Raw genomic sequence first — 26,935 nt, 5'->3', positions numbered from 1 at the left:
CTTAAGCATGTTAATTTACATCTCACTTTTCATCATTACATTATTGTATTATGTATTAAACAGCAGAATTTGCTCAACCGCTAATTGGCAAATGTAAAATGACATTCTAATAAAAACTATCTACAAAAAACTCAACACATTTGAAGTCGAAGGAGCACATTTTAGACTAAGCCATGGTATAAAGAAGAATGAAAAGGACATCTTTTTAATCTTGTTTTTTTTTTTAATCAACCAGAATGCCTAAAATCATGAATGTTAATGTACATTTTAAAAACATTAACTTTTCACAGACTTGTGTAAATTTTTATTGACTCAAAAAGACATATTCATCTCTTTTACAAAGAAGGTGAGAGCACTGATTTATAGCATATAAAAAAGTAAGTATTTTAACAGTTCGCAGACTAACAAAAACGAATCGATTTTACATATTTACAATAACCAAGAAAGGTTATATCAGCCAATATACAGACTTTTAACAAGCTAACATTTACAAAATAAACAGTGTAGCATTAAATATATACACGAACATAAGCAGTGACTGCATCTCGTTTTATGTAGCTTTTAATGTTCCTATGTAGTTTGTCTGTACCTGTTTTATCTAAATATAAAGCAAAACAATTGCATAGTGATTACTACATTTTAAGCTCAAACTGAGGGATCTCTTAAAGTTAACCGCCTCTCTTGATGCGTGACAATTGCGTTACAACACTAAAATGTTTCAGACATTGTAATTTATGTTTCTATTGAGGTGGGGAATATGAAAATAGGGTTTCACAACTAAAAGGCTCAAATGCAATAAACTTACTGCATTTAAACTTCACCTATTACTTGCAAAACAAACAAAAAGACACAAGAATTAAAACTGCAGTACTAACACATCAGAATAAACCTCAGAAGTGTACACACTGTCATTCTTTTATTCCTAAGCTCTTAATGCTATTGTTATAAGTTTACTATTCCCTAAGACAACAATCCTACGTCTCAATATGCATATAGAAGAACCTTTTGAAAGGCACTCAACATAAGATATAAAGTTTCGTGTATATAAGCTAGCTTTTCTGTAACAAGAACACAGACTGTTTGTAGTGAATTTAACATCTATTATTGCCTTAACATGCATTGATGTAATGGGTTTAATCAACAGTGGTGTAAGTTTCATCTAGATGCAAAGACAATGACATTTGCCTGATCTCATTAGCAGATAAATTCAAGGGTGAAGTGGCCTTACTGTTAAAAGTCACTGGGCAAAATTATTTATTCCTTAAAAGGTCACCTGGAAAACAGCCCTAATGATCCCACAAAATTCCCATTGCAAACAATTATGATCAGCTTCACCTTCACTGTGCTAAGGGAGAAACAATCCTATGTTTAACGATCAAGTAAATGTTTTCTTTTTATTTTCTTTTTGAACTCCAATGGGAAAGAAAAACATGCTCCAATATGGAGGTTAGAATGAGTAAACGGCTTCTTTCACAACTATTGCCACAAAGAGTGGATACACAATTGCTAGCAAAACCAGTCAGATACCTTGCTGGTCTAGTAGTTTGAGTGTTCAAAAAACAAAACAAAAAGTGAATGAAACAAAACATCTTTGGATTTACCAGAGGCACAATAGGTGGTGCCCACGGCAGCAGGACTTACACAGCAAACAAACAATAAATACATTTTTTAAAAATCCTATTTTGTACATAAACATGTTAAACGTGAGCAGCAGCTATACCTGATTCATAGATAGGTAGATCACATTTGAGGTCTATGAACGTCTTCCTCATTTGAGTCCGGTTTGAAAACTGGGGAGCCGGTAACCTTATTCACGACAGCATCTTGAGCCTTTAACCCAAGAGGAACCAGTTTAGGCATTGGCCGCCATGCCACACTGGTCCCTTCATTGGCTGACTGACCTGATGCAGCTTCACATGCAACTTTCATGTGCAACAGAGGTGGTAGAGTAGGGGCATCACCTTTAACGCTGCACGCTGGGGCTTGTGGACTTTGAACATTTGTTGATGGTGCAACCCCAGATTCGGATGAAACCGAAGGTGAATCTGATCCAAAAATGACTTTGACCAAGTCATCCACTTTGGGTGGGATATCGATTTCATCTTTAGAGTCTGGAGACATTAGATCTTCATCCAGAGTTAGAAACAAGGGACTGAGAGCACGGTCATCATCCCGTTCTAGATCTGCCTGCTTGTCCGAACATGTCTGTACTTCACCTGGCACAACAATTCTCTGATCTTCATCTTCGTTACTCAGCTGCTGGCTAAGGAGAACAAGTTCGTCTAACAAAGACAGTAGATTTTCATCCTCAGGATCATTGCTGTCATCCGGACCTTTCTTGTCCAATCCTTCCTGGTTGGATGAAGTAACAGATGCACTGTTCTCATCTCCTCCAACAGGTTGTTTGGGCTCATCCACAACCGACCTTTCCTCTAAATCTGGAATTTTAACATCTGAGGGGTACTGCTGATTTTCCACAGGTGCAGGGACAGATGTTGGCTGTGCCAGGACAACAGATGTATCTTCCACAACTTTCTGTGGTATTACCAGATTCTCTGCCGGTGGAACCAGAGAAATAACATTGGTGATATTTGGAAGGTTGGCGGAATCCACTGAAAATGAGGCATTGTAAATTAAAGAAATTTTACTCATATGAATATCACTGAAGTATGGAAGCCCATTTCCGCCACTGAATAAAAAAAAAAAAAAAAGGTAATTGCGACTTTTTTCCTCAAAATTCTTAGAAAGTCAGAATAGCGAGATATAACTAGCAATTCCGACTTATAAAAACTTGAAATTTCAAGTTACAAAGTCATAGCTAGTTTATATCTAACAATTCTGACTTTATAACTCACAATTACGCTATAGTCAGAATTTCGAGATATAAACTCGCAATTCTGACTTTATTTCTCAGAACTGTGGCTTTTGTTTCTCAGAATTGCAGGTTTATATCACACAATTCTGAGGAAAAAAGTCAAGAGTTGAGAGAAAGAAAAGTCAGAATTGTGAGAAAGTGTCACAATTACCTTTTATTTTTTATTCATTGGCGAAAACAGACTTGTAGTCAGCTTATGAAAAATAAATAATGTGATTCAATAAATATGACTATATCAGCCAAGGAAACTTACCTTGTGTGTTAATGTTAACAGGACTGTTTGTAATTTTGATAAACTGAGGCTGCAATAATGGAAGGGGATTTTCCACTCGAACCGGGTGAGATACTGCAGGAACTATGGACACAGATGCTACACCTAGTTAAAAAAAGAGACCACAATGTTTGTTATCAATATCACTTACTTTATACATAACATTTTTAAAATCGTCTTTGACCTATTCAGACACACACCTGGTGTGGATGATTGCTGTGTCCCTACTGAGGTGATGCCAATTGGTTGAAGTGGGTTGTTTATGGTTATGATTTGATTGCATGGAACCATGGTACTCATCAGAGGGAATACTTGAGGTATACACACTAAACAAGAAACATCGAAAAGTGTGAACATCCAAAAACCAGTTCCAACCAAGTCAAGTCAACATGGCACATGTATGTATGTTTTCTTCTCTGACTAACCATTAGTTAAAAGAGGCTCTCCTTGTATCACCTGGGATGAAGCACGGGACAGAATGTTTGGCCGCATTCTCTCGCGTGGTATTGAGGAATGTTTTTTAGGACTTGGGACAGAGACAGGTTTCTTTTGTGGACTGGAGTTAAAAGATGGCTGAGAAGGTTTAGATGTGCTACCTTTCTCTTTATCCTGAGTTTTAAGAGTGTTTTTGCTGCTATCGAGGTTTGCAGGTGAGGCTGTTGATGCAGATTTGGAAGCACTTTCAGTATTTTCCAGGCTTTTTTGTTTTTTAATACTCAAGTCCATCGGTTTGGAGGGAGAATAGGTGGGTTCGGGAACATCTTTCAATTTGTTCTGGTATGCTAAACCTTTCTGTTTACTTCCAAGATCAGCTAGTTTAGGTTTGGGCATTGCCTCATTCAGCTGGGACTTCATCTCTTTTGCTTTAGACTGGGTTTCCATGGCTTTTTGTTTAGCAATAATTTCATTAAGCTTCTGACTGATGGACTCTGTACTCTTGTCTGTGGACAAAAACAGATATACTATTTGTTAGCAAAACACAGATGCTCAAGCATCCGCATTATATCTCATAATATAAAAATATATCACAAATATGATGTTGCTGATCTGTTATAACAACTTGTGTGCAAGAAAAAAATTATTCCACAGTCTGAAGGACTGCCTTACCACACAATAGTGAAAGTGTCTGTAGGTAACGTTGTCTCTTAAATTGCAGTCTCTGTCTTTTTTTTACTAAGCGGTCATCCTGCTTAACCAGGGACTCAATCTCTTTTTGAGCCTTCAAAGTAAAAAAAAATAAAATGACATAACACAAACAATATTTTCAACGTGCTTACAAGCATGAAATGAAGCAAAACCAACAACAAACCATTGTAAGGATTCTCATTTTGGAGGTTTCAAAATTTTTTGAAGGCTTTCCGAGTGTTGCCTGAAGTTTAAGAAAGCACTCTTTAAGTGTGCGGCGCCTTATTCTCTCCAGCCTCACTCTCTGCACAAAGAGGTTTTATAATACAATGCATGAAATATATTACATGTTACAAAACACAGAGAAAGGGTTGGATCAGCCATTTGAAAAAACTAAACCCTGGATAAAACTTACCCTGACCTTCACCTCCAAACTTTCATTATGAATGTGCTTCCGGTTACTGCAAAACATTTAAAAGTAATGTAATTTTGAGGACAGAAATTGGTTCATTTTCATAAGCAAAGCATCTATTTCCAGATGTGTTCGTAGTGTAGATGTGGATCAGGTCAAATAACAAAATAAAACATCAAAATAATGCAAACCACACTTCTACATAATCAGACGTTAATCAGGCGTGTATTACCTTAGATGTTGATTCCGCCTCAATGCAGATGTCCGAAATTTGGCAATACTGTTTTCCTCGGCAGACTCTTCAATGGTCTCAATATCAACCACCACCTCTGCAAAATCTTTAATCTCAGAGCCCAAACCATCTGTATCCAACATCCTCTCCACTTGATCAGAACCCTGGATAACAGGAAAAATAGAACTAGCCTGAACAAGCAATATAACAGTTTGTTAATATACATAAAATTATTCTGAAAAGGTAAAAAGAGTCAAAATTACAAAGCTCTTACACTCCAACTGTATGTATCTTCTCGGTCATCATCACTGTACAGGTCAGAGTCATCAGTTAATTCGGTTACATCCGAACCAATCTCTTCCTCGTCAGAAACTGGAGCCATGTCAAAATCTTTTTCTGTCACTTTGGGATTAGCTTTGTTACCAGTCTCAGCCAAACTTGAACCACCTCCAGAAAACTGGCTGGGTTTTGGAAAGGAGGCACCAGAAGATGGAAGCTCGGATATATTTTCTGCTATTCGTTCAGAACCGTCACATCTATTTTGTTTAGAAGGATCCATCTCAGATTGGTTATGGACATGACCGACTGCCTCCTCTGTTGAAACTGAGCTTACAGAAATAGCGGTCTCAGACTTAGTGGAGTCTTGGTTGTATAGCGTTGAACTTCCATGCTTAAGCAATGTAAAGCCACTCTGAGGGAGGACAGGGGAGGACGTTGGAGCGATAATTCCAGTGTTTTGAACAGGATGTGGTGGGAGAATTCTCAATGTACAAGTGCCAGACTGTCCCAGAAAACCTGGAACAACTTTAAGGGTAGAAGGAATGCTGCTCAATGAGACTGCCTTGGATGAAGTGAGTGGGACTGGCTTGGCACTCATAGATGAAGATGTAGAGACTGGTACAGTGACAGCAGGCTTTGTCTGCGTTTGTGGTATTGGGCTGAAAGATTTGACTATGGTGGCGCTGCCACCCTGAGGCTTTTTTGGATTGACTGCAGTAGGTGCGGGCAAACGGATAAAGGTGGCTGCAGGGGAAAAAAACATAATTAATATAATGTCTTTTGGGGATAAGCACACATTTGTTTTGCTATTTCTCCAAAAAAGTTTATGAACTCGAGTAGAATAATCTTTAGACCATGCGGTGCAAAAATGACCACATGAATTTTGATATTAAACACTGTTTGCCAGCAAAACACTAACAAATTAAACCACTAAAAGTGAATTTAAATGCTATTCGAAAACACTTTTAGTTTACATGTTTAACAAAATGGCTAAATGTGCTCATAACCTGTTTTTAATTTTCTTAACTGTTTTATAACAGCTTTACTTATTTAGTTATAATTATTGAACTAAATATAAGGCTTATATGCGTTTCTGTAGCTCAAACAATAGAGCAGGGGTGGCGAACGTCGGTCCTAGAGCGCCGCAGCCCTGCAGAGTTTTGCTTCAACCCTAATCAAACACATCTGAAGAAGCTAATCAAGGTCTGAACGGTTACTAGGAAGCTACAGGCAGGTGAGTTTTAATTATTGTTGGAGCTGAACTCAGTAGGGCTGCGGCTCTCCAGGACTGGAGTTCGCCACCCCTGCAATAGATTATGACGCAAGCAACGCCAATGTCATGGGTTCGATTTCCAGAGAAAGCAAGGACTGCCAAAATGTAAATGCGCACCTTGAATGCAAAGTGGCTTTGGATAAAAGTGTGTACCAAATGTGTAAATGTTAAACATCTATATTCACAGGGTTTTTTTCAGAACCAATTAATATGGTATTAAAGAAACCACTTACATTGGCCTTGAGATAGGAGGTTGGGTTTGATGGCTTTGATTTGACTTAAAGGCACCAACTGCAATAGCTGGCCATTAGGATTACGGTACAATGTGTTGCCATCAGCGGTCTTCACCACCTGAAGCAGCACCTTTTGGTTTTGGGTCTGTGGGGGCCGAGTCTGTGTGACAGGCTTTGTAAACCTTGGACCACTACTGGTGAGGCCTGTACTACGGGACATAACTGTGATATAAACTTTCTTTTTTCCAGGAGTGGTCGATCCAGGTGAAGAGACAGTGGTTGCTGGGGTTAGACCAGACCCACCTGAAAATAGGGAAAATATTTATTATGGCAACTTAAACGTTGGACTTGGCGGCTTGGTGAAATTATTCAAGGACACTGTGAAGCATATAAAGTCAGTAGCCCCAAAGAACCAAACTAGCCCATAATCAAAACGAATGATGACGGTGACACATTATATTCACAATAGCAAATCTGCTAATATAATATGAAAAATATAAGGAGCATTCACACTGGTCGCTGTATTTCCATTAGTAGCTGGCACAATGTCACGGTGCATTTACAATCAAGCCGAACAATGCTCACCTCAGTTGCATTGCAAATGGTCTATGAAACTTATATGACCACAAATTACCAGGTAATTGAAAATGTGTGACTGGTTGCTTTGCTTTAAACAAGTTAATCAGACCATGCTCAACAATTACCATATATTTCACAATGCTGAATAAATCAATATAAATTCACATTTTTTTTACCACTGTAAACATGGTGTCACACATCTTTAAATCTCTATCTGTGCAAGGGAAAGATCTAACGTTAAGATATAATGTGTCATGTCAAAATCAAAAAAGGTTTTGTTGAAGTTTGGCATCAATAGAAGCACATGAAATATTTAATTTACAATAGCAGTCACAAATGATGATAAAAGACGACCATGGGAGGGGTACACAAAACATAGGAAGATGATCCAGCATCATACATTTAAGCTGCAGCAAGCTCTAAATCACAAGCACAGACCCATATGAAGGCCAAGTATGTTAAATTCTCCCAGTAGATGCATGGCCAAGGTTTTGTTGGAGGGGCAAGCACAGACACACAATGGCAAACCAAGGAAGCCAGGCTTACCCAGAGGGAGGCTGGGTGATTTATTGAGGATGGTGATGGCAGGGGCTTGGACTTTTGATACAGTGGGAAAACTGGCGCTACCTGTGGAGTCTGAGGGCTTAGACACCTGGGTAACCAAGCCTGCTTTAACAGGAGAAAGAGCCACCCCAGGAGCCCCAGCCTCTCTGCCAATCATCAACATGGAGGAGGGGATGACAATTTTTGGAATGGAAGGCTGTAATTGTGAGGTGCTAGTGTTGGTCAGATTTTGAGAGTTGATGTGGTTGACCACAAACTGGGTGAAGACCTTTCCCACTGGGGGCTTGGTCACTGTGCAAAAAACAAATTAAGGAGCAGGTTAAATCTGCTACTTAAGTTATATGCATATTCACATGCAGTAAAGCTGCATAAATGAAACAGTGTTACACACTGCTCAATAATATACTGGATGTCCAATATTTTGGTCAATAACCTTGAGAGCAAAATGTTTAGAGGTAAAACTGTGAACCTTTCCTTGACTTACCTACAGACTTGATGAGCGGTTTGGCTGTAGAAGCAGACGTGCTTGTAACTGTGGTTATTGTGGACACAGTCGAGACCGGAACGGATTTGATAGAGGCCTTTGTAACAGTTGATGTTGTTACCACGTTAGGTCCAGACTGACTGACTGGACATATTCTCCCTGTAATATAAGCTGCCAGTCTGTTGGCAGGGTGCAAAGCTCCCATCTTCCCCAGCTCTAATTTGGCTTGTGGGTATGTCTTTCCATTAACCTGCAAGAACAATTGATCACAGGTTTCAAAGGTCAAGTTCTAGTCCATTCGAAAATAACCATAACTCAAAGTTAATTTAAAGCTGCAGTCTGTAAGTTTTGCCTCTTTGTCGCCATCTCTGTTTGAAAACCTGCAATTGCAGCTGTTTGCAGAATTATCTTACTTGCATGGGTTGTGCGCCGGCATGGCTCCAGCGCGGCTGAATCTAATGTTTTGAGGAGTATGTGTGGGACTGCCACACATACTCCTCAAAACATTAGTCACCGCACCGGTGTGGATATTTACTGTACTTCGCAATCACAGATTCTAGCCTACCTCTTGGAATATATGACCCAAATAAGAATTTTCACCGTATATTGTCATCTGAACAAGTAACAAGTCTGCCACGTTTGTTCTGACCAAAAAAAGCATTACAATAAAACGCGTTACCAATGGTGATTTTTACCAATGGTGATCGGTTAGCTCAGATCACATCAAACCATACAAATTATTATTGTTATACTTTATTCTCAAATTATTAATGTTAACAGCATCAGTATTGCCTATAGTGTATATTGTGTGTAGATTTCAATTTCTGCACAGTCTAATCTAATTGTCCTACCATTCGAATTTCATATTAAGAAATTATTTTAACCCAAAAAGCAAATTATGCTCCCTTCGAACTGGTTGTCTTTAAAATACAAATCTTGTTTAATCCCAGGCTATCTGTAATCAGAAGCACATTTAAAACTGGAATATAATTTAATTTCGTTCACATGTATTTCATAAACACAATCCTTTCTGGATTACAATCCGCCATCAGAATGATACATGTAATTATTCTAGCTGCTGTGAGAAAAGGTTATAAACGATCCGCCACCTGCAGGATCCTCACATGCGATAGTAGCCGGGACAACTTCTTTAATGTTTACAGACGTGACGTAATGACGCGGCAGCATGCTCGAATTTCCCGCGAAAACCTACCCGTACCACTCAAATTAGAAAACATTATTATAAGCTAACCGTTGTGAATCGGGCTAAAGTAAGGCAATAGTTTTGAACACTGGCTGGTTATGTACTTGCTCAAACATTGATTTCTGATAATTTTTTACCAAAAAAAAGTTATGGACTGCAGCTTTAAATACATCTAAATGGTTTTATCAGATAACTTCATGCATACCATTATCCGTCCTGGAGCATCAGGTGCTTTTTTCTCAGCCTTGAGCAAGCCTGCAGGGCAACACCTGGAGAGGAAGGGCAGACCTTTCACCTCACTCTTTTCTACATCCTTTTTCAGCTCAGCTTTGTTTTGCGTAACCTTCTCATCTTCTGTTTTCTTCTCCGCAGGTTGAGAGATGATGACTTTGTATGTATCGACAGAACCATCCTCTTTCTCTTGTAGAGTCTTGGAGACTGGCTGAATGAAGTACTTGCCAATCCAGAAAGGATGCTTCAAACGATCCTGAGCCATGTGCTCACAAACAATCTGCATAATGTAATTTCTGGTGTCCGTACTAGCCCAACTGCATTCAGATATGATCTCAAGCCGCTTGGCAGGGCCAGACAAATTAAGAGGTACAAGCTCACCCTCCTCAATATCTGTGAGCAGAAGGAAAATAGGGTTTTCAATAGGGATGCTCCGATCGATCGGCCGGAGATTGGTATCGGCAGATAATCACATTTTATGACTCGATAGGTACTGACTACACTTGGCCGATCTCACGAACCGATCACAATTTGATGACATCAACGCGTGATGACGTACATGATGCGTGGGGACATAAATGATTTGGCGCCACAGTCATGTCATCGCCGGTGTGGAAATGCTATGACATTTCAAGAAACAATGAAAAATTCGCTATTTGTCGAGTATGTTTTGCATGATGATATGATGAATGGATGGATCATTTTTAACAGCAGATTCAGTGACGTTAGAGCTGATCTACGCCTCACTGCACATATCTGCAGCACGTTACGGCTCCACGGGAACCGGGAGCTGATCGTGGCCGCTCTAGTCAATGCTTGTGTTTTAATAACAAATATTTATTGGGAGCGTGTATGCTGGGATTTCATAAATTTCATGGAGAAAAAAGTAACGTAAATAGTAATGTAACTAATTACTAATTACTTTTTAAATAAAGTAATCAGAACAGTAACGTGATTACTTTTAAAAGGAGTAATCGGTAATCAGTAATTTGATTAAATTTTCAGAGTAACTTGCCCAACACTGTTTATGATTTATTTTATCCACCCGCGACCCACCCGCAAATAACCAGAATGCATTTTTTATTACCCGACCCGCAGATTATCTGCAGCGCCCGTGGATATAGGAAAAGCAAAATCTGCGTAAATCATACAGCTTAACTTTAATTGCGTTTGTAGCCGTCGCCATAGCCAGACTGATATACAAACACAGACCGGAAGTAGTAAGGGATCGGAGCATCCCTAGTTTTCAATTTAAGGACCAGCTTTGTAAGTCCTTGAACTTGACAATATGTTGTTTGCATAAACCATGGTTACATCAGCTATTTACTAATTATCAGTTAGGGCAAAACTGACCTTGCATAGAGACCTGTGAGATGTGGTGTTGGTCAACCTGCAAAAATGACAAAAGGTTTAGTTAGTGTAAAGTTTTCACATGGTATACCAAAAAATATGCCATCCTTCATGTAGGAATCTCACCATTTTTTGTTTATCATGGCACATAGAGGAAAACGGTCGCGAACGAGCACATGTAAGCTTGTTCTCCATATTGTCCTCAGCCATATTCAAATTTCTCTCTTCCACCTGAATACAGTATGGAAATATTTAGGATATGAAAGTGTACACACATCAATGAACTTACGAAACTCAGCTAACATGAAAAATGAGAAATACAAGGAATCGATTGCTGAAATAGTAAACCCATTAAATCATGTTTAAATGAACAGTGATTGATAAGGATGTTATGGCTGCAATGTCTTCTAAAAATGTAAGTCTGAATGTCTCACCCTTTTTTGTTTTGAAGGACTGAAAAAGACTTCCAGATTATGCTGAAGCTCTCGAGACAAGAGTGCTGGAGAGGGAGCTCTTGGAGGAGGAGAACAGAAAAGAACTTCTGAATCCGAACTGTCACTTTTTCGATCCCATAATGTACTCACACGCTTAGCCGGTTCAGGTGCTGTCTCCGGATCTGTCAGAACTGCAGGAGGAGGGCAACACAACTCAGTTAATTTAATTTGTATAGCTCTTTTCTCAATACAAATCATTTCAAAGCAGATTTTTAAGCAATACAAGCATATTGGGAAGATACAAAAATATTATGTTAAAATAATAGACAAAGTGGTCAAATGTTAGTAATGATAATAGTACAGCTATTGCAATAAATTATAGACTGACCATAAGCCTTTCTCTTTTTGTTTTTCTTTTTCCATTTAGCCTTGTTCTCCTCTGACACTCCCTGAGGTTCAGACTCATCTGTTGCACTTAGCTCCTGTTTGGGGGTCTTAAGTGCAACAACTTTGCGTCGCAGGCAGCTACAGCCCAACATGCACTGTGGTTTTCCACAGTGATGATGTCGCCTCAAGTGAACCAGACTGGCACACACACAGCCAAGCCTACAGAATACATTGAGGCAGGGTGGTGCACGTCGTCTTATAATTCTGATGGCATCAGGGTTTCCTTTTGATACCCCCTTAAAACAGAAAGAAAAAGAGATCAGGAAGAATGTAAGGTGTCTTAAAGAACATTCTGTTATTACTGATAGTCAAACTACACACTAAGATGAGCTCCACTTTGACTAGTACCTCAGCGGTGACAAGAGTGGCTAGTGCGATGGCTGCCCTTTCTTCTGTGATAAAGGTACGATGTTTGCCTTCCCACACTGCTCCATCTTCCACATCCATCAGCTTCACCAAAGCCTTAGGCAAACCTGTAGTACGTCCAGCTGCACAACTTGATGGTGTGGAGCCAGAAACTTCAACCATGGGAGTCTTATTAGAAGCTACCTCTGCTGCAGTTTCAAGAGCAGGCTTTTCAGGACTCAAACTCTTGGATTCCTTCTTATTTTTAGATTTCTTGTTTTGCTGTGGCTTTTTCGAGCACAAAGCAGGTTTGTTAACACTAAAGACTGGTTTGGTTTGCTTTGCTGTACCTGACTTTAAGGGTTTTTTAGATTTATTTTCCTCTTTGGGCTTAAATGTTGACATGACCTTTTTGGATGTTGTGGATAAGGTAGCTGGTACTTGTTTCTTAAGTACACTATCCAGGGTACGAACATAACTAGTGCTCTTAGTGGGTAGCTGGTATGCTACATGTGTAACATCAGCCTGGGATAAGGTTGCAGCTCGTTCATCTATCAGTTTGCCCTCACTGGCCAGGTACTCATCCAGCATGTCACTACAAAATGCAGCGAGGTTCTTCTGTCCTGCATCTGTGCTTGACATGCCTGCAAATAAAATGCAATATTCTTTTAGCAGCATCATCATTTCAACATTTTAAGTTACAGTTAAAATCATATTAAAGACATGTTCTTTTTAATGAATAAATGATAAAATGGTATACCTTCAGTAGTGTTTCCTGAGCCAGAAAACTTGTCTCTCCATCCTTTAATTTTGGTGAAGTCAGTGGTTTTTCCTGTCCTTGAAACAAACCGGACTACAGAGGGAAAAATGCACTCATTACAATGAAAACCTGAATCATAATTCATGCATGATTTATTTGCTTATTGATTGTTAATATTAATAAGATATGTGTTACCTTGAGATGATGCTGAACTTCCTTCAGGCGAGAGTACAGGTGGGGGTATGGGTAATTGCACACCCAGATATTGCAGGTCAATTTCCAGGGTGAGCTCAAGTAGATTCAACTTCAATCCAACTATGATGAGAGAAAATTTAAATTAAACCTTTACTGAACTGTTGTATATTGTACTGAAATACAATTGTGATATTTATAAAGAAGTTCAAAATCAGAAACCTTCTTGTAGCACCGGATGAATGACCTGTCTGTGCCTCATGACTTTCAGATCACGTAAAAGGATTTTCTCTAGCTCCTCAATCTTTTCTTCTACATTTTCATACCTGGCCCCTGTTTAAAAGCAAAATAAATAAATAAATAAAAAATGTTTTTCTTTAAGTCATTTCAAAGTGGTTTCTTCACATTTACCATGATAGCATATTTAATTCTTACCATTAGGATTCTCTGTGGTTTTTTGTGCAGCCTCCGATTTGGCATCATCTCCGAGGTGAATCTCAAGAGCTTTCTATTTCAAAATGAAGGTATATAAACCACACAGAATGCCACAAGGATGTACTGATAGAAAGTGCGCTGTACACCAGGTCAAATAAAAAACTATTGTTTAAAACATTTTAAAGTAGCAAATCAAATAAAGTAAGAGTTGTCCATCAATTAAAATTATTCCAAGTCAAAAAATTTCTTTGTATGAAGAACAGGCTAAATTCCAAATCATTACAAAAAAAAAAAAACTTCCCCTCCACATCACATTTGAATGCATTCAGTTATTAGGGGTTCAAGCACGTAGTGCTGAAACCCTATTGTAATTTTTAGGATTTTTATTATTATTATTCCGCTCTAAAACTGATCGTGCAGACCAAACTGTAACCGTGCGTTCATACCGTTTCATATAAAATGAAAGCAGTCCCTTCTACCTATTTTTTTTTCTACAAGGAAAAACAAAAGTTCTTATAAGTTATATAGTTCTTGTTCTATAACTGGTCTCCCCTGTGGTATTGTCAACAAATTGCTTAGCTGGAAAAAATAATGATAAATGTCATTAGGTTTAAATATATATACAGTCAGTGGCACATGCAGCTATGCCATTTCAGACATAGCATGCAAACAAGCTATTCTGAATTGTGGGTAATGAGGTGTTTATATTGAATATGTGTTTTCTATATCAATAAAGTTCTTTTCATCGATCAATTTCTTACTTTCTCATTTAAAATATTTCATGAGGTTAATGTATACCCTCCTTGTGGTCAGTCTGCACAAGATCAACAAGCTTGTTTGCTTTCCGTCGCATAGGCACGTCAAAACATTTGAAATAGGCGGGGCCAATAAAAAACTTAAAAACTGCTATAACTACGCAACTGTTGGTCTGATCGACTTGAAAATTGGTATGCAGTGTCTTGGCTGAAAACATGGCTGCCGTTGGCCAAAGAAGTTTAAGCACCTATTAGACAAGGTTAACAGAGGTCGACTGGAACGAAACTCAGTGGGCATGTTCACTAGTTGGTGCTAACGAGTTTTATGGCGCTGTAATCACGTGGGGTTTCACAAACCCACACAATATGCATATCATTTGATAGATCAAATTACTCACAACTTTGCCTCAAGAACCATTGCTGTCAATCAAATCGTTCATTAAATATTCACAAATATGTTAAAAACCTACTTTTGTGAACTAGTCCTAGGTTTTTCGCTCAATCTCGATCAAACCACTGCAGTAATAATCTCTGTACTTTTTAGATAAATAATTATCAAAAAAAAATTTGAATTTTGTCCTTTGGTTAGCTACAACAGGGTCATTTAAAAAAGGGCCGTGGTCAAATATACCCAAAAGCCTATAAAACCTAAAGGAAAACTCAAAACTTTACAAAACTTAGTGAAAACATGTGTCAGATGATTCTTAACAAGCATGCAATGTTTCATGGAGATCGGACCATAGATGGCGCTATAACAGTACAAAAGTTTTTAAAACAATATTTCAATTGTAAATGACCTTAAATTGCAGACCATGTTCATATTTTCACACATACACTTGATCTTCATATCATATGACAGATCTCTTCATTCTGCACAACTTTGCTTCTAGGACCACTGCTGTCAATCAAATATTTCACAAAATATTCAAGATTATTTAAAAAGACTACTTTTGTGAACTAGTCCTAGGATTTTCACTCAATCTCAACAAAACCACTGCAGTACAATTCTTTGGACTCTCTAGATCCATAGTTATCAATAATATATTGAAATGTACTCTTTGGTTAACTACAACAGGTTCATTTCTAAAGGGGCATTGCCAATTATGCCCAAAAGCCTATAAATCCTAAACGAAATCTCAAAACTTTTTGAGACCAGACCAGGGGCCCGTTCTTCGTACGACACCAACTCAAGTTAGCTTTATTTGATTGTTGACGATTTGGCATGAGGGACAATAATTTAAAAATAATAATCATTTAAAAATTAATTTAAAAATAATATAGGCTAATAATATTGTGTAGCCTATAATACTACAGACAGTTTTACTCACTGAAAGATTTATTCGTCATAAAATAATTACTTAATAATTGTATGTAGAGTCTTACACACATGCTATACAGATAATGTAGAGTCGTGCATTAATTTGAGTGCTGACAGCTATTATGGGAGTGGCTTGATGGAGCGCAGAAGATGCAGATAACATGATCTTGACCCTTGAAACTTTAATTAATGCTGTCACATAACAAATCTGTTTCAAAGATCAAATTAAATGAATTGCTAATTGCTACATTGAAATAAAAATGTAACGTCTGTACAAATATTACAAATCGTGAATATAAATAATTGGGAATCGTAAAAAAATTCAAATAAAATAAAAACAGTGCACATTTCATTTATCTATTTTAACATTTATGAAGTTTTGTTCGTTTCCTTATAATAGTCTAGAAATTTGTCAAGTCTTTCGTCCGGTGTCTTTTTTTAATTATATGAGGTCATTACGTTGCTGACTTGCCGCCAGCCAATCGCTGCATTGCTGATCGTGGTTTCGAGTATCGATACATAGCCCCTTTTAAACCAACCCATTAACGGTTGGTTTAACGGTTATTTTAAATCATTGATTTAGGTGGTTACAGGCTTGCTAAATAATATGTACTGTCTTTTTTCATATTTGCTTAAATGCTTTAAGTGCTTGAACCCCGGTAATTGCTGCTTGCAGCTATATTTGGATTTGGATTTTCAAATATGGCATATATTTATAAACGTTGACCCAGTTTTGGTGTCAATAACGATTTACAGGAAAGGCAGAAGCAAATGACTTCATTGACATCAAGCTTACCACAATCATCATATGGATTTGTTGGAATATGGGTGAGTTTTCATTTTTGGGTGGCTGGTTGCTTTTAAGTTTCCTTTCTACATTCTAAAGTTAATAAACATGTTATTTATGTTACCTTTGACATGAAGGAGACAAACAATCGGCCTTCAACGTCCTCCAGGCTGGGCTGCATTGGAACAGGTATGGTTCCTTCGAACACATCATTATCTTCACTGAACTTCAATTTTCCTGTTTTTTTCTGTTTTGCCTTAGATTTCTTGAAAGTGCTTCCATGAGAGGATTGTTTAGTTGGTTCTGGAATGATGTGTTCAGAAACGCTTGTCTCACAACTAACAGCAGACTGCACGTCATTAAGAGGACCTGTTCTATCAGAGCACTGACTTTGAAAGAACAAGTCAATTGTTTCCCTAGGATGTTCTGGCCCACTGGGGACACTTGGTGACAACGATTCTTTTGATGTTAGAGTTCCATCCAGAGTTATATCTGTAACAAAATCAAGAATCTTTCTGTGAGGCACAGGCCTGTCATTGAATAGACCTAGTGGGAAAAGGTCGGGAGAGGAAGAAGCTGTGCGATCCAAAAGTCTTTCTGGAAATGAATCAAGGGTCTTTCTAGGAGGTACTGGTCTTTCACAGAATAGACTTGGTGGAAATGGGTCAGGAGAAGAAGGAGCTGGGCTGGGTAAGGAGAAGGCTGGGGACGATGGGTCGTCTAACGGCAAGGAAAGAGATTCTTCATGTGTGAACAGAGTGTTTTGAGGGACTTCTTCCAAAAAAAGCTCAGTACAAGAGCCCTTGGAACTGTCTAACAGGCAATCAGACATAGAATCACTCTCAGCAACATCAGGAATTGAGGTAAGTTGCTGGAAAGGAATTACGCTATTGTCTGTACTAGATGGAGCACCAAAAACAGATGTAGTGACAGAGGGGACAATTGGTGTGTCAGCAGAATCAGTGTGAACTTCAGGTGTAGTTTGTGAACAGGTGTCATTCACAGTGTCACATGTAGGGAGAGATGAAATGTCTGACTGAGACCAGAGTGTGTTGTCAAGATCTGGCATAGAAACAACATCAGCATTATGAAACACACTAGAGATATTGTCAGGTGTTGGGTCATAATCAGGTTTGGAGGGAGAGGTAGTGTTTGGGGCATTTAATGGATCACTGCAAATCAGGGAAGGTGAAAATCGAACAGATAATCGTGTTTCTGCTGGTACGGGGGATGCAGTAGCTGATGGAGACGATAACGCAGTGGACTCAAATGTTATGTTGCTTGCATCTGTTGTTGATGATGATAATTTAACTTTTTCAGATAATGAGGTAAGTACTGGTTGTGAATCTGAGTTAGTGCTAACAAAAGGGATGGAAGACAAGAAGGCAGATGAGTTTTCAGGGGTTAGAACAGGTTCACAGGACTTTTCACAGTCTAAGGATGAGCTGGGAACATCAGGTTTTGGTGTAGTAGGTCTTGTCTTAGACTTTCTCTGTTTAAGAAACTGAGCAAGGAGTGGTAGGGGTACACGTTCTGGACGCTTGTGTGGTAAAGCTTTCTTTGTATTTGCTTCAGACTTGGCTTCAGTGTCCGGAGAAGAAAGGGTCTCAATCCCCTTTTCATTATTTTGGTCACTGGATAGCAATGTAATCTTGTCAGCTTTGTGTTCATCTATTTCTGTTTTATTCTCATCTATTTTCAACTCCGTTTTTGAGGAGGTTTCTGTGCTTTTACATCTGTGAATGTCACCTACCACGGTTTCATCTTTAACAACTTGTAGTATATTTTCTGTTTTGGATGATATGTCCATCACTTCCTTTTGTTCACTTGTGCAAGTTGTGGATGCTGGCAAGACCACACCATTTTTCTTGATATTATCGAGTGACAACCTTTTTACTTTCACATGAGCACCTTTAATGAAGTCTGAGAATGCCAATGACGATGGGCGCTTCTTGCTGCTGTCAGAGAACGGGAGAGAAAACAAGAGAAAATTTTTATATTTGTCAAAATTGGCCAATATGTACCATATCTGAAAATATGTTTATTTGCAGGCTACAGCCTAAACACACACTATGAAAGTATGTGAATTCAAACACTTTGAGTTACAGCTACATCTTTCTATTTCTGGTCAACTAATGTCATAGTGGATCAACCGCTTGAAGAGAATCTCGTTGAGAACGTTAGATAAATTGTCAACATGTTTATGGCTAGTTACTTGAATAATACCACAGCCAGCTTAACGGCACAGAAATCTGAAAGTAACTATATTGAGTATTGAGGTCTATTGCTACTGTAATGCAAGAATGCATGTCAAGTACACACAACAGGACAATGCGTTGGTCAAGCATTCAAACATTTGCATAGAGTATGGTTCTTGTGTAAACTTGATTCATAGTAAAGCAATATTTTGCTTCTGTTTGACAAATTTATGTTGTTAAAACTCGACTTACCACAAACTTTGAACATTTGTGTCTACAACGGGAGCATCGCCATTAATAGCTTTCCTTTCACCATTTGTAGTGCTGGGAACGTTCAGATCCTTATTGACCTTTACAGCAGCATTTCTCTTCATGAACAGAGTTTTTAAATTATTCAAGGTTGTCATCTCCCTGCTTAGCTTGAGCTCACTCTCTGCTTCCTCAGTACACATTCCATTCTTGGCCTTAGATGATCGAGCATTGACTGCATCGTCCCTGAAACCTTTGGCAAAGGGGTTGTAGTCAATTTTGAGTTGGGTGATGCGAAGGTTTTGATAGGCTGTGACCGCAAAGAACGCTGTCTGAGAAAAACATAAAGTTATTACATTAGGTCTGTCAACTTGAATATTTCCTGAGTCTTTGTCTGCAGGTATGATATGAAGTCGAGGAAGGTATCGGTGCATTGAGTGCAAAATAATATGGTCCTCCTGGTCCAAGTTGTTGCAAAGTTTCAGTCTGTAAAATGAAATGGGGTATTGCATCCAGTGTAGGCCAGTAGCAGGAGATTCTGGGTGTACAAACAAATGTGAAACATGAGGCTCAGCCTTCCCATTGGTTTCCCATCCTTTTCCACTCCATTTGTATCTGTAGTTATCAACTGGAACAATATCCATTGCCAACAAGTAACTCTGGAAAGGTTCCATTCCAGAGAGACGAAAGCGGCAGTAAGGGAACATTCTACGACCTTGTTTGGTCAGAATCATCTCGGTCTGACATCTATAGAACTCATTCCACATACTGTTGTTGTCCAGTGTAGCGGTGATGCCCTTACATCTAGCATCTGCTGGCAAGTTCTCAGACTGGATGATGTTGGTGTCTGCAAATGTGGATGATGTTGGATGGATGCCTGTTGGAACAGAGCCAACTGAGGATTTCACCATTTCATTTGCTTCACTAATTGCCATCAGGCTGCCCTCGTCTTTCCCACTATCACCAGACTGCAATTGTTTAAGGACGACAAAGATGGACTGTGGAGATGTAGTGGGAAGTGCAAGTGTTGGGGCAGTCACACCCTCTTCATGAAGCACCATTGCACCCTGCTTCTCTGTATCGGCCATGGGAGTTACAAAGTCATCTGGAAAGCTTCTGACCCTCTCACCTCAGGGTATATCAGGTCTACATCCTTAAAAAAACAAGACATACATGACATGGCATGGTCAACATGTTTAAAGGCTAGCAACTGGAAAGCTTAACAAGTACATTACAGTTTGTGTGTTACTCATTAGATTACTCCTCTACTAGTTAGATGCAGTCCTGCTTGGCCTCTCTGCATAAATATGTGAGAGGACAATTCCATTCCAGGAATGCATGACCTTGTCTGTTGTCAAACTGTTTACACGCTGCTTGAAAAATGTTTGAATCACAAGAATGGTGCTTAGTGGACTACATACATCACAAGAGGTTGTCCATCATAGCCCTCTAAGTAGGGCCTATTACATTTGCCTCAAGGTAATACTTGTGAGGGCACCTAAGTAAGTTCTAGACAAAGTATATCTTGGACATAGTAGTCAAGCATATTCAACCCTGCACCTGGAAGGGTTTGTACACACTTGAATCAGCTAATCAAAGGCTTCATGTACACTTAAAAATTACAGGCAGGTGAAGGGTTGAAACGAATCTTTGCATGAAGGGGGCTACCTTGTACCTGAACAGTCTACCTTGTACCTGAACAGTCTACCTCTGGCTAATACAGTAAATGAAAAGTCTTGGTGTTTGGTCGCATTCAAGTCAAGAGGAACTGTAAATATATGGAGGAACTGATACCAAGAATACTTTTAGCACTTAATGGGGATCTGCTGCCTTAAGAAGGGGAATTGATAAAAGATACTGTCACGGTACCTTGAACAGTCCATGGCAACCAGTGACTTTTGCCCTTTTTCCACATGGTATTAAATTGATTTCTATGATCTGATAACAAGGGGTTTGCTTTAAAGGGGTCAACATTAAATTTTGGGGTGTGTTGTGTCTACCAAAATCGCAGCTGCCCTCCTTATCCTCATTCGGCTGATTTCCCTTTCACTCGTAAGCAGTGGAACATTGGTTTGTTCATTCAGTAGTATTCACATGCTACACTTGGAGCTCCCGAGAAACAGATTTAAGTGCTACGAGGAGTGTCTTGACAAAATCTGAACACAAGTAATTACAGGAGTATTACCAGCTGAAAACAATGATGTGTTTTGACTCACTTGTGATTGGATCACTAAAAACGCATATTAATACCAGCTGGAAACAGGGCCTTTGAGTAACATTCACCTACTGTCCTTATTGACTGCCACTAGTCTGGCTCAACCACTTGGTCAGTATACTTTGTTTTTTTAAACAGTTCAGCGTATAAACCTCTGACTCAACCAATGTCTTGATCACTACCCACACCAAAATAGACTAGCTAACCAAACAAAACACTGCAACTTCACTATCATTAAATAATATGACACTTCCTCATTCACTATCATCAAATAGTGGGGCTAAAACCAAAAGGTGAAAGAGAGTTAAGTGAATCATGTTAGTTTCCAAAGAAATAATTAAATTTTGGAGGGTTTCTGATCATGAGATTTATACATGTGTACACTGAATAGATACATGGGGACAAATGGAGGTATGCACGTAAGCAAGGAAACCTCTTTGGAAACAATCATTATTATTCTTGCACCTCCTTTTGGTGCCACTAGTTGCATCGTCCTAAAAACAAAGTGGTAGTGTTTTTAGTTGGGACGCTTAATGGTCACCTGTAATAACAACATGTTTTATATGTTGTCAAAAGTGGATTTAAAGAAATGATAAAATATGAATCAGGTACAAAAAGTATTTTTGGTTTTAATTTATCCCTAATAAAACTGCCTCAAATTAAGAATAAAAATAAGAAAGTATTAAGGCCCGTTCACACCAAGCACGATAACTATAAAAATAACGATAAAGATACAGTTCTAAAAGTCGTTCTCAATATTAGAGTCCACACCACAGCGATAACGATAAAGGCACAGAGAAACGATATCTTTGGAATCACTTTCAGAATTTTTTTTCAGCTGATGAACGATAAAAACATTGACAGCCAATCAGAATCAATCCTGCTATATCGAGCTCGAGAATTTAAAGCAACAGTGTGCGCTTACAGACGATATCGTTTGCTGGTGTGGACGCTAATATCGTTATCTTTATAGTTATCTTTAAAGGCCCCCTGAAGTGCCTTGAAACACGCAGCGTTACTCTATGTGGTGACGTAATTTCAACAGAAACAGGAAGACAGGGCGGGACATAGAGCAGACCCGCCCCCTTTTCAAAATAGCCAACAGTGTTTGTATATCTGCTCTGGCCAGAGCCGTTGAGCTCGGTAAAGCCGCATTTGACAGCCACAGTCTAATAGATTACCCCCTAGATTCAATATGAAACTCCTACTAAAACAAAATAGTGATCATAATCATGCTGAGGCTGTGTGGTTTTAGGCCCTGTCCACACGAACGCAGGTATTTTCAAAACCGCAGCTTTTTCTATGCGGTTTGGCCATTCGTCCACATGCAAACGCAGCACCAGGTCACTGAAACCGAACATTTTTGAAAACTCCTGCCAGGGTGAAGATTTTCAAAAACTCTGGTTGCAGTGTTATCGTGTAGACAGCGAAACCGGAAATTTTGGCTTGTGAAGTCGGAGCATGCACTGTTATCTCCGCCTACTGGAAACTTTTTCAGGCTTCTGATTGGCCAACCAGGCTTTACGGTTGAGATTATATCGCCACCTGTTGGCTTGGCTTGCTTGAAAAACTCTGTTTATAAAAATACCCGTGTACGTGTGGACATAGCCTTAAAAGTGTTTAATATATGCCGACTCGCGCATCCACTCCATGCGATCGCGTTTCTGGACCGGAGCCAAAGTCCGGATCAGACTGTGCGCGCTGCCATGGTTTGCGTGATGCAACGTGAAACCCTCATTTGAATCGTTCCCTATCGCATACATTGTGCACTACGTGCCATTCATTGTACAGGAAATACTACACTGTGAACTAATCTCAGCCGCAGCTTCAGCGTCTATTTATAGTGTAGGGGGCGGGCGCTTCGGATTCTAGAGCATTTGACTGGTCAGAAGATTTGATGAGAACCTGAAGTACAAGGTGACCTAAAAAAAAAAATCGCTGATCCATTTTGGCGGAAGTGACGAACTGCAAGCTTTGAATGCTAATATCTTATAAATCCGAATTTTGTCACTGTTTTGGAGCACACTGGCTTATAGATAACCTTAAGACTAACATATTGATTCTAACACCCAAAAAACTACATTTTGATTTCATGGGGACTTTAAAGTTATCGTTCTTGGTGTGAACGGGGCTTTACAGTGAAGAAAAAAACATTTTAAATGTAAACAATACTGGGTGTGACAGAGTTTTCAGGCACTACATAGTCATGACATGATATTAGCTATTAAAGTAGCTGCAAAGGTGTGTCACAGTTGACTGAGCATGGGGACAATGTGCACATATTTTGCATTAATTTTGCAGCCAAGCAAAACCTAAAAGGCTATAAGATACATTATGTACATGCTTTATGTTCGATTAGTTAAAGGGGTCATATGATGCAATTTCAAATGTTCCTTTCTCTTTGGAGTGTTACAAGCTGTTCTTGCATAGATATGATCCATAAAGTTGCGAAGACTAAAGTCTCAAACCCAAACACATATTCTTTATAAAAGTTAAGACTTGTCCACGCCCTCCTAAAACGCCTCGTTTAAACACGCCCCCACATGTCTACGTCACTGTGTGGGAAGATTTGCATAACACCGCCCAAATGTTCACGCAAAGAAAGAAGGCGTAACTTTTATTCTTGCTGTAGTATTGTTGCTGCCACCGCCATGTCGTGGAGACGCTGTGTTTCGTTGTGAAAGCAAAACTACTTTGTTTGGCCTTCCAAAAGAGTACGATATCCGCTTCGTCATGCCTAGAGCTGATCCGTGCTGGTCGCTGAGGAAATACATCAACTTCGCGCTGTGGATCGCCAGATCGGCTTTCACCGTGGACGAAGCGGAGTCCAGCCCGGGGTCGTCACATGTGGTTGCCGCAAGCCCGCTCCTTCGTCGAATCCGCCGGGCGCGCCGTTCTCAAGCCCACCGGCTTCCTCTCACTCAAGCCCGACGTGTGTCATTATAATCAGTAATTATGTCCCCACTGGACGCAACAAATGGCTCATTTATAATGGGTTTTATTGTTTTTGTCTTGTCACGTTGGGACACGGCATCACAGTATGTTAAGGGGCGTAACATTTCCGTCACACGCTTGAGGTATTCAGCCAATCACAACGCACTGGATAGCTGGCCAATCAGCGTACACCTCGCTTTTCAGACTGATGAGCTTTGTAAAAATCGACGCGTTTCAGAAAGGCAGGGCATAGAGGAGAAACAATAATGTACATTATCTGAAAAATTATGTATTTTTTTAGCCTTAAACCGCATAAACACATTGCATTACACCAAATACACAACAGAATGTTCTTTTTAGCAACGTCATATGACCCCTTTAAATAAAGTGTAGGCTACATACAGAGAAACTGCATAAACATCATTCTTCCTGCAAGCTCATAGATTATGATCTTCCTGCAAGCTCATAGATTAACTTTTGTAAATGGTGATTACACTGACTGTTGTGGATCGCAATCTTAACTGAGATTTCTATCTGAGATCAATGTTTTGTCCTACCTGTGACACGACTCGGCCTGGCTCTTCTCATCCAGAATATTTTATTAAAAACTTAAAAGTACTAAAACATGACACCCTAAATGACAGTTAATTACCTACCTAAAAATGTATCATAGTTATGAACAGAATAATTTTAAAGAAATATTATAGAAAGCTTTTGTGAAAACTACGGAGTATGACTGTATGGATCTTTAACTTGCTTTTCAAAAGAATTAAAATTCTCAGTACTCACTTTAATAATAATACCCAGCAAATATAGACTATGCAAGCAAATGAATATAATGCACTCAATTACCTATCAGGCCTGTAATAAATGCACTCTTATTCTGATTGATTAGAACTACTATATAGCAATGTCTTCTTATGTCAATTGCAAGCATGTCATGTTAATTTGCTTAAAATGCTGTTCAAATAAATATTACTAGGTAATTAATAACTTTAATGAAAACAACTACTAGCTTAGTAACTGTTCATTGTGACCATGCTGCATTGCGAATATAGTCACTCTGCTCAATGACTATATTCACAATATGGCACCTTATTTTTAAAATATGAGTAGGCAACAACCAATTATTTTACTCTTTGTGCTGTGTAATTACACTCGCTAGTCGCTACACTTCTAGAATGGGGGAACTCACCAATTTGTGGTCAATGCTACACTTTACCTCAAATACGTGCTAAAAGTTGATTAATTTGCTAAAAGCTGGGACTCATTTGATGAACATAATTTCTTTTTTTAATAAGAAGGGCCACTCACATCATGTACATACTGCCAAATAATAAGCGTTAATATTCCTCTGGTTATGTGACCTCAACATGTCAGCCCCCATGAGCGGATAAAGTCTATGCAACATAAAACAACTTTTATTTGGCTACTTGTAACTCAAGTCTTCATCCCATGTAAGCATTATTTAAATATTTTCTTACTGCACGCACATCAAGGTGGGTGTTACACTACACCTTCCATTTACACACGGAAAAGCGAAAATGCAAATAAACACATTTAAGTTTTAGACAAAATATTTTAACTTTTTGAATGCATTATTAATTACATTACATATTTGCTATTTACTTATACAAATACTGTTACAATAATAAAATAAATTATTATTTATTAAAAGAAACGTTAAAATTAGATGGCTGGTATGCAATAATTAGCGTAAATGCTGCATAGGATTCTATAATATGTTATAATAAATCATAAACAAATAGTTTCCTATGAGGATAAAGATGTGAGACGCTCAGAAACAGTTTATTTATAATTTAGTGCAGTATACCGCCAAGTATTTTTTACGTATTAAAGGAAAATACACTAAATAAAAATATGCATTGACAATGTCATGAAATGACCCTAGCCCCATGCTTTTGCAAATGCAAAACAAGTCTACTCTTTAATAGACATCTACGATAATAAAACGCATTTGTAACGCGACGTGCGCATGAATACCGAGACGGCTCATGATCTAGTAATTTACCATAACAGCATGACTAGACCGCCTATTTTACCTAATTCACGGGTGCGCAAACGTGGCTGCCACCGACGTGCATAAATGCTATTTGTCCATTCAAAGTCAAGAAATGGAGTTTCAGTCACCTTTTGTGTAACGGGCGTCGAGTTATATTCGTCGATGGCGCATGTCTCTAATAGGCCCGAGAACTAAAAGTTGGCGCGGATGGCGCGTGCACGTCGAAACATCTCGAATGGCGGGCGAATCTGATGTGAGCACGCTGAGAGATGATCTGCTCTGGCCACGAAGTAACAACGAAAAAGACCCTTGTTCAGCCAAGGTTTTCGATTTCTTTAACAGATACAGCTTTATCCGGTTTAGACAGTTACCTTTTGTCAATATGAAATGCATATTATGCATACTCTCTCTCCTGTCTTCGTTAATGCTGTTTTGCTCTCTCTCTCCCTTCTCACATTATTACACCGTGCGTCTCACCCTCCGAGGTTTGCGTGCGTGCGGTGACGTCAGTACGTCTCGTCCGCGTGTGACTACCATGCGCAGGCGCTGCCTCTGATGAGGCTTGTTGGTTGTACTGCGCATGCGTTTACTTAACGCCTTTGTTTACGTCATCATGGCTGCCTCGATTCGCACTGCGTCGGTTTTTATTCGAATGACGATTATCGCAGAGAAAAAAAGGGTCGTCGCGTAAAACGTTTTTCTTTTAAATCTGATTTGAAACAAAGCGGCAC

General features: G+C 39.0%; 1 protein-coding gene across 3 annotated transcripts; it reads right to left on the bottom strand.

The window, feature by feature from the left end:
- Positions 1–343: 343 nt before the first annotated feature.
- On the bottom strand, positions 344–26,717 carry mgaa (MAX dimerization protein MGA a). Of its 3 annotated transcripts, none has more exons than XM_016539733.1 (25): positions 26,576–26,717; positions 19,036–20,185; positions 16,710–18,543; positions 13,726–13,798; positions 13,513–13,623; positions 13,294–13,413; positions 13,099–13,191; positions 12,342–12,982; positions 11,935–12,229; positions 11,547–11,737; positions 11,239–11,343; positions 11,116–11,152; positions 9,737–10,155; positions 8,328–8,577; positions 7,826–8,134; positions 6,701–7,003; positions 5,190–5,938; positions 4,916–5,079; positions 4,687–4,732; positions 4,456–4,575; positions 4,254–4,365; positions 3,572–4,087; positions 3,347–3,472; positions 3,129–3,251; positions 344–2,612 (listed from the first exon to the last, which is right to left on the bottom strand). In XM_016539733.1, exons 2-25 carry the CDS (start codon positions 20,118–20,120, stop codon positions 1,741–1,743), a joined length of 8,694 nt encoding a protein of 2,897 aa, XP_016395219.1. In that variant the 5' UTR covers positions 20,121–20,185; positions 26,576–26,717; the 3' UTR covers positions 344–1,740. The 3 variants fall into 3 exon arrangements, with proteins under 3 accessions (XP_016395219.1, XP_016395220.1, XP_016395221.1); XM_016539734.1 differs by having other exon boundaries at positions 16,710–18,540; XM_016539735.1 differs by lacking the exon at positions 7,826–8,134.
- Positions 26,718–26,935: the final 218 nt, after the last annotated feature.

This window comes from Sinocyclocheilus rhinocerous, unplaced genomic scaffold (assembly GCF_001515625.1).
Source record: "Sinocyclocheilus rhinocerous isolate Xijiao unplaced genomic scaffold, SAMN03320098_v1.1 scaffold1268, whole genome shotgun sequence".
Taxonomy (NCBI): domain Eukaryota; kingdom Metazoa; phylum Chordata; class Actinopteri; order Cypriniformes; family Cyprinidae; genus Sinocyclocheilus; species Sinocyclocheilus rhinocerous.
Note: the sequence above shows the minus strand (reverse complement) of the source record. Positions and strands in the feature narration are given on the sequence as shown.

Coding starts and splice junctions, on each gene's coding strand:
- mgaa (XM_016539733.1), bottom strand. CDS start 20,120: ATGGCCGATACAGAGAAGCAGGGTGCAATGGTGCTTCATGAAGAGGGT. Junction 13,192..13,293: donor AAGTTCAGCATCATCTCAAG/GTAACACATATC, acceptor TTCCCTCTGTAG/TCCGGTTTGTTTCAAGGACA. Junction 5,939..6,700: donor CCTCCTATCTCAAGGCCAAT/GTAAGTGGTTTC, acceptor TTTCCCCTGCAG/CCACCTTTATCCGTTTGCCC.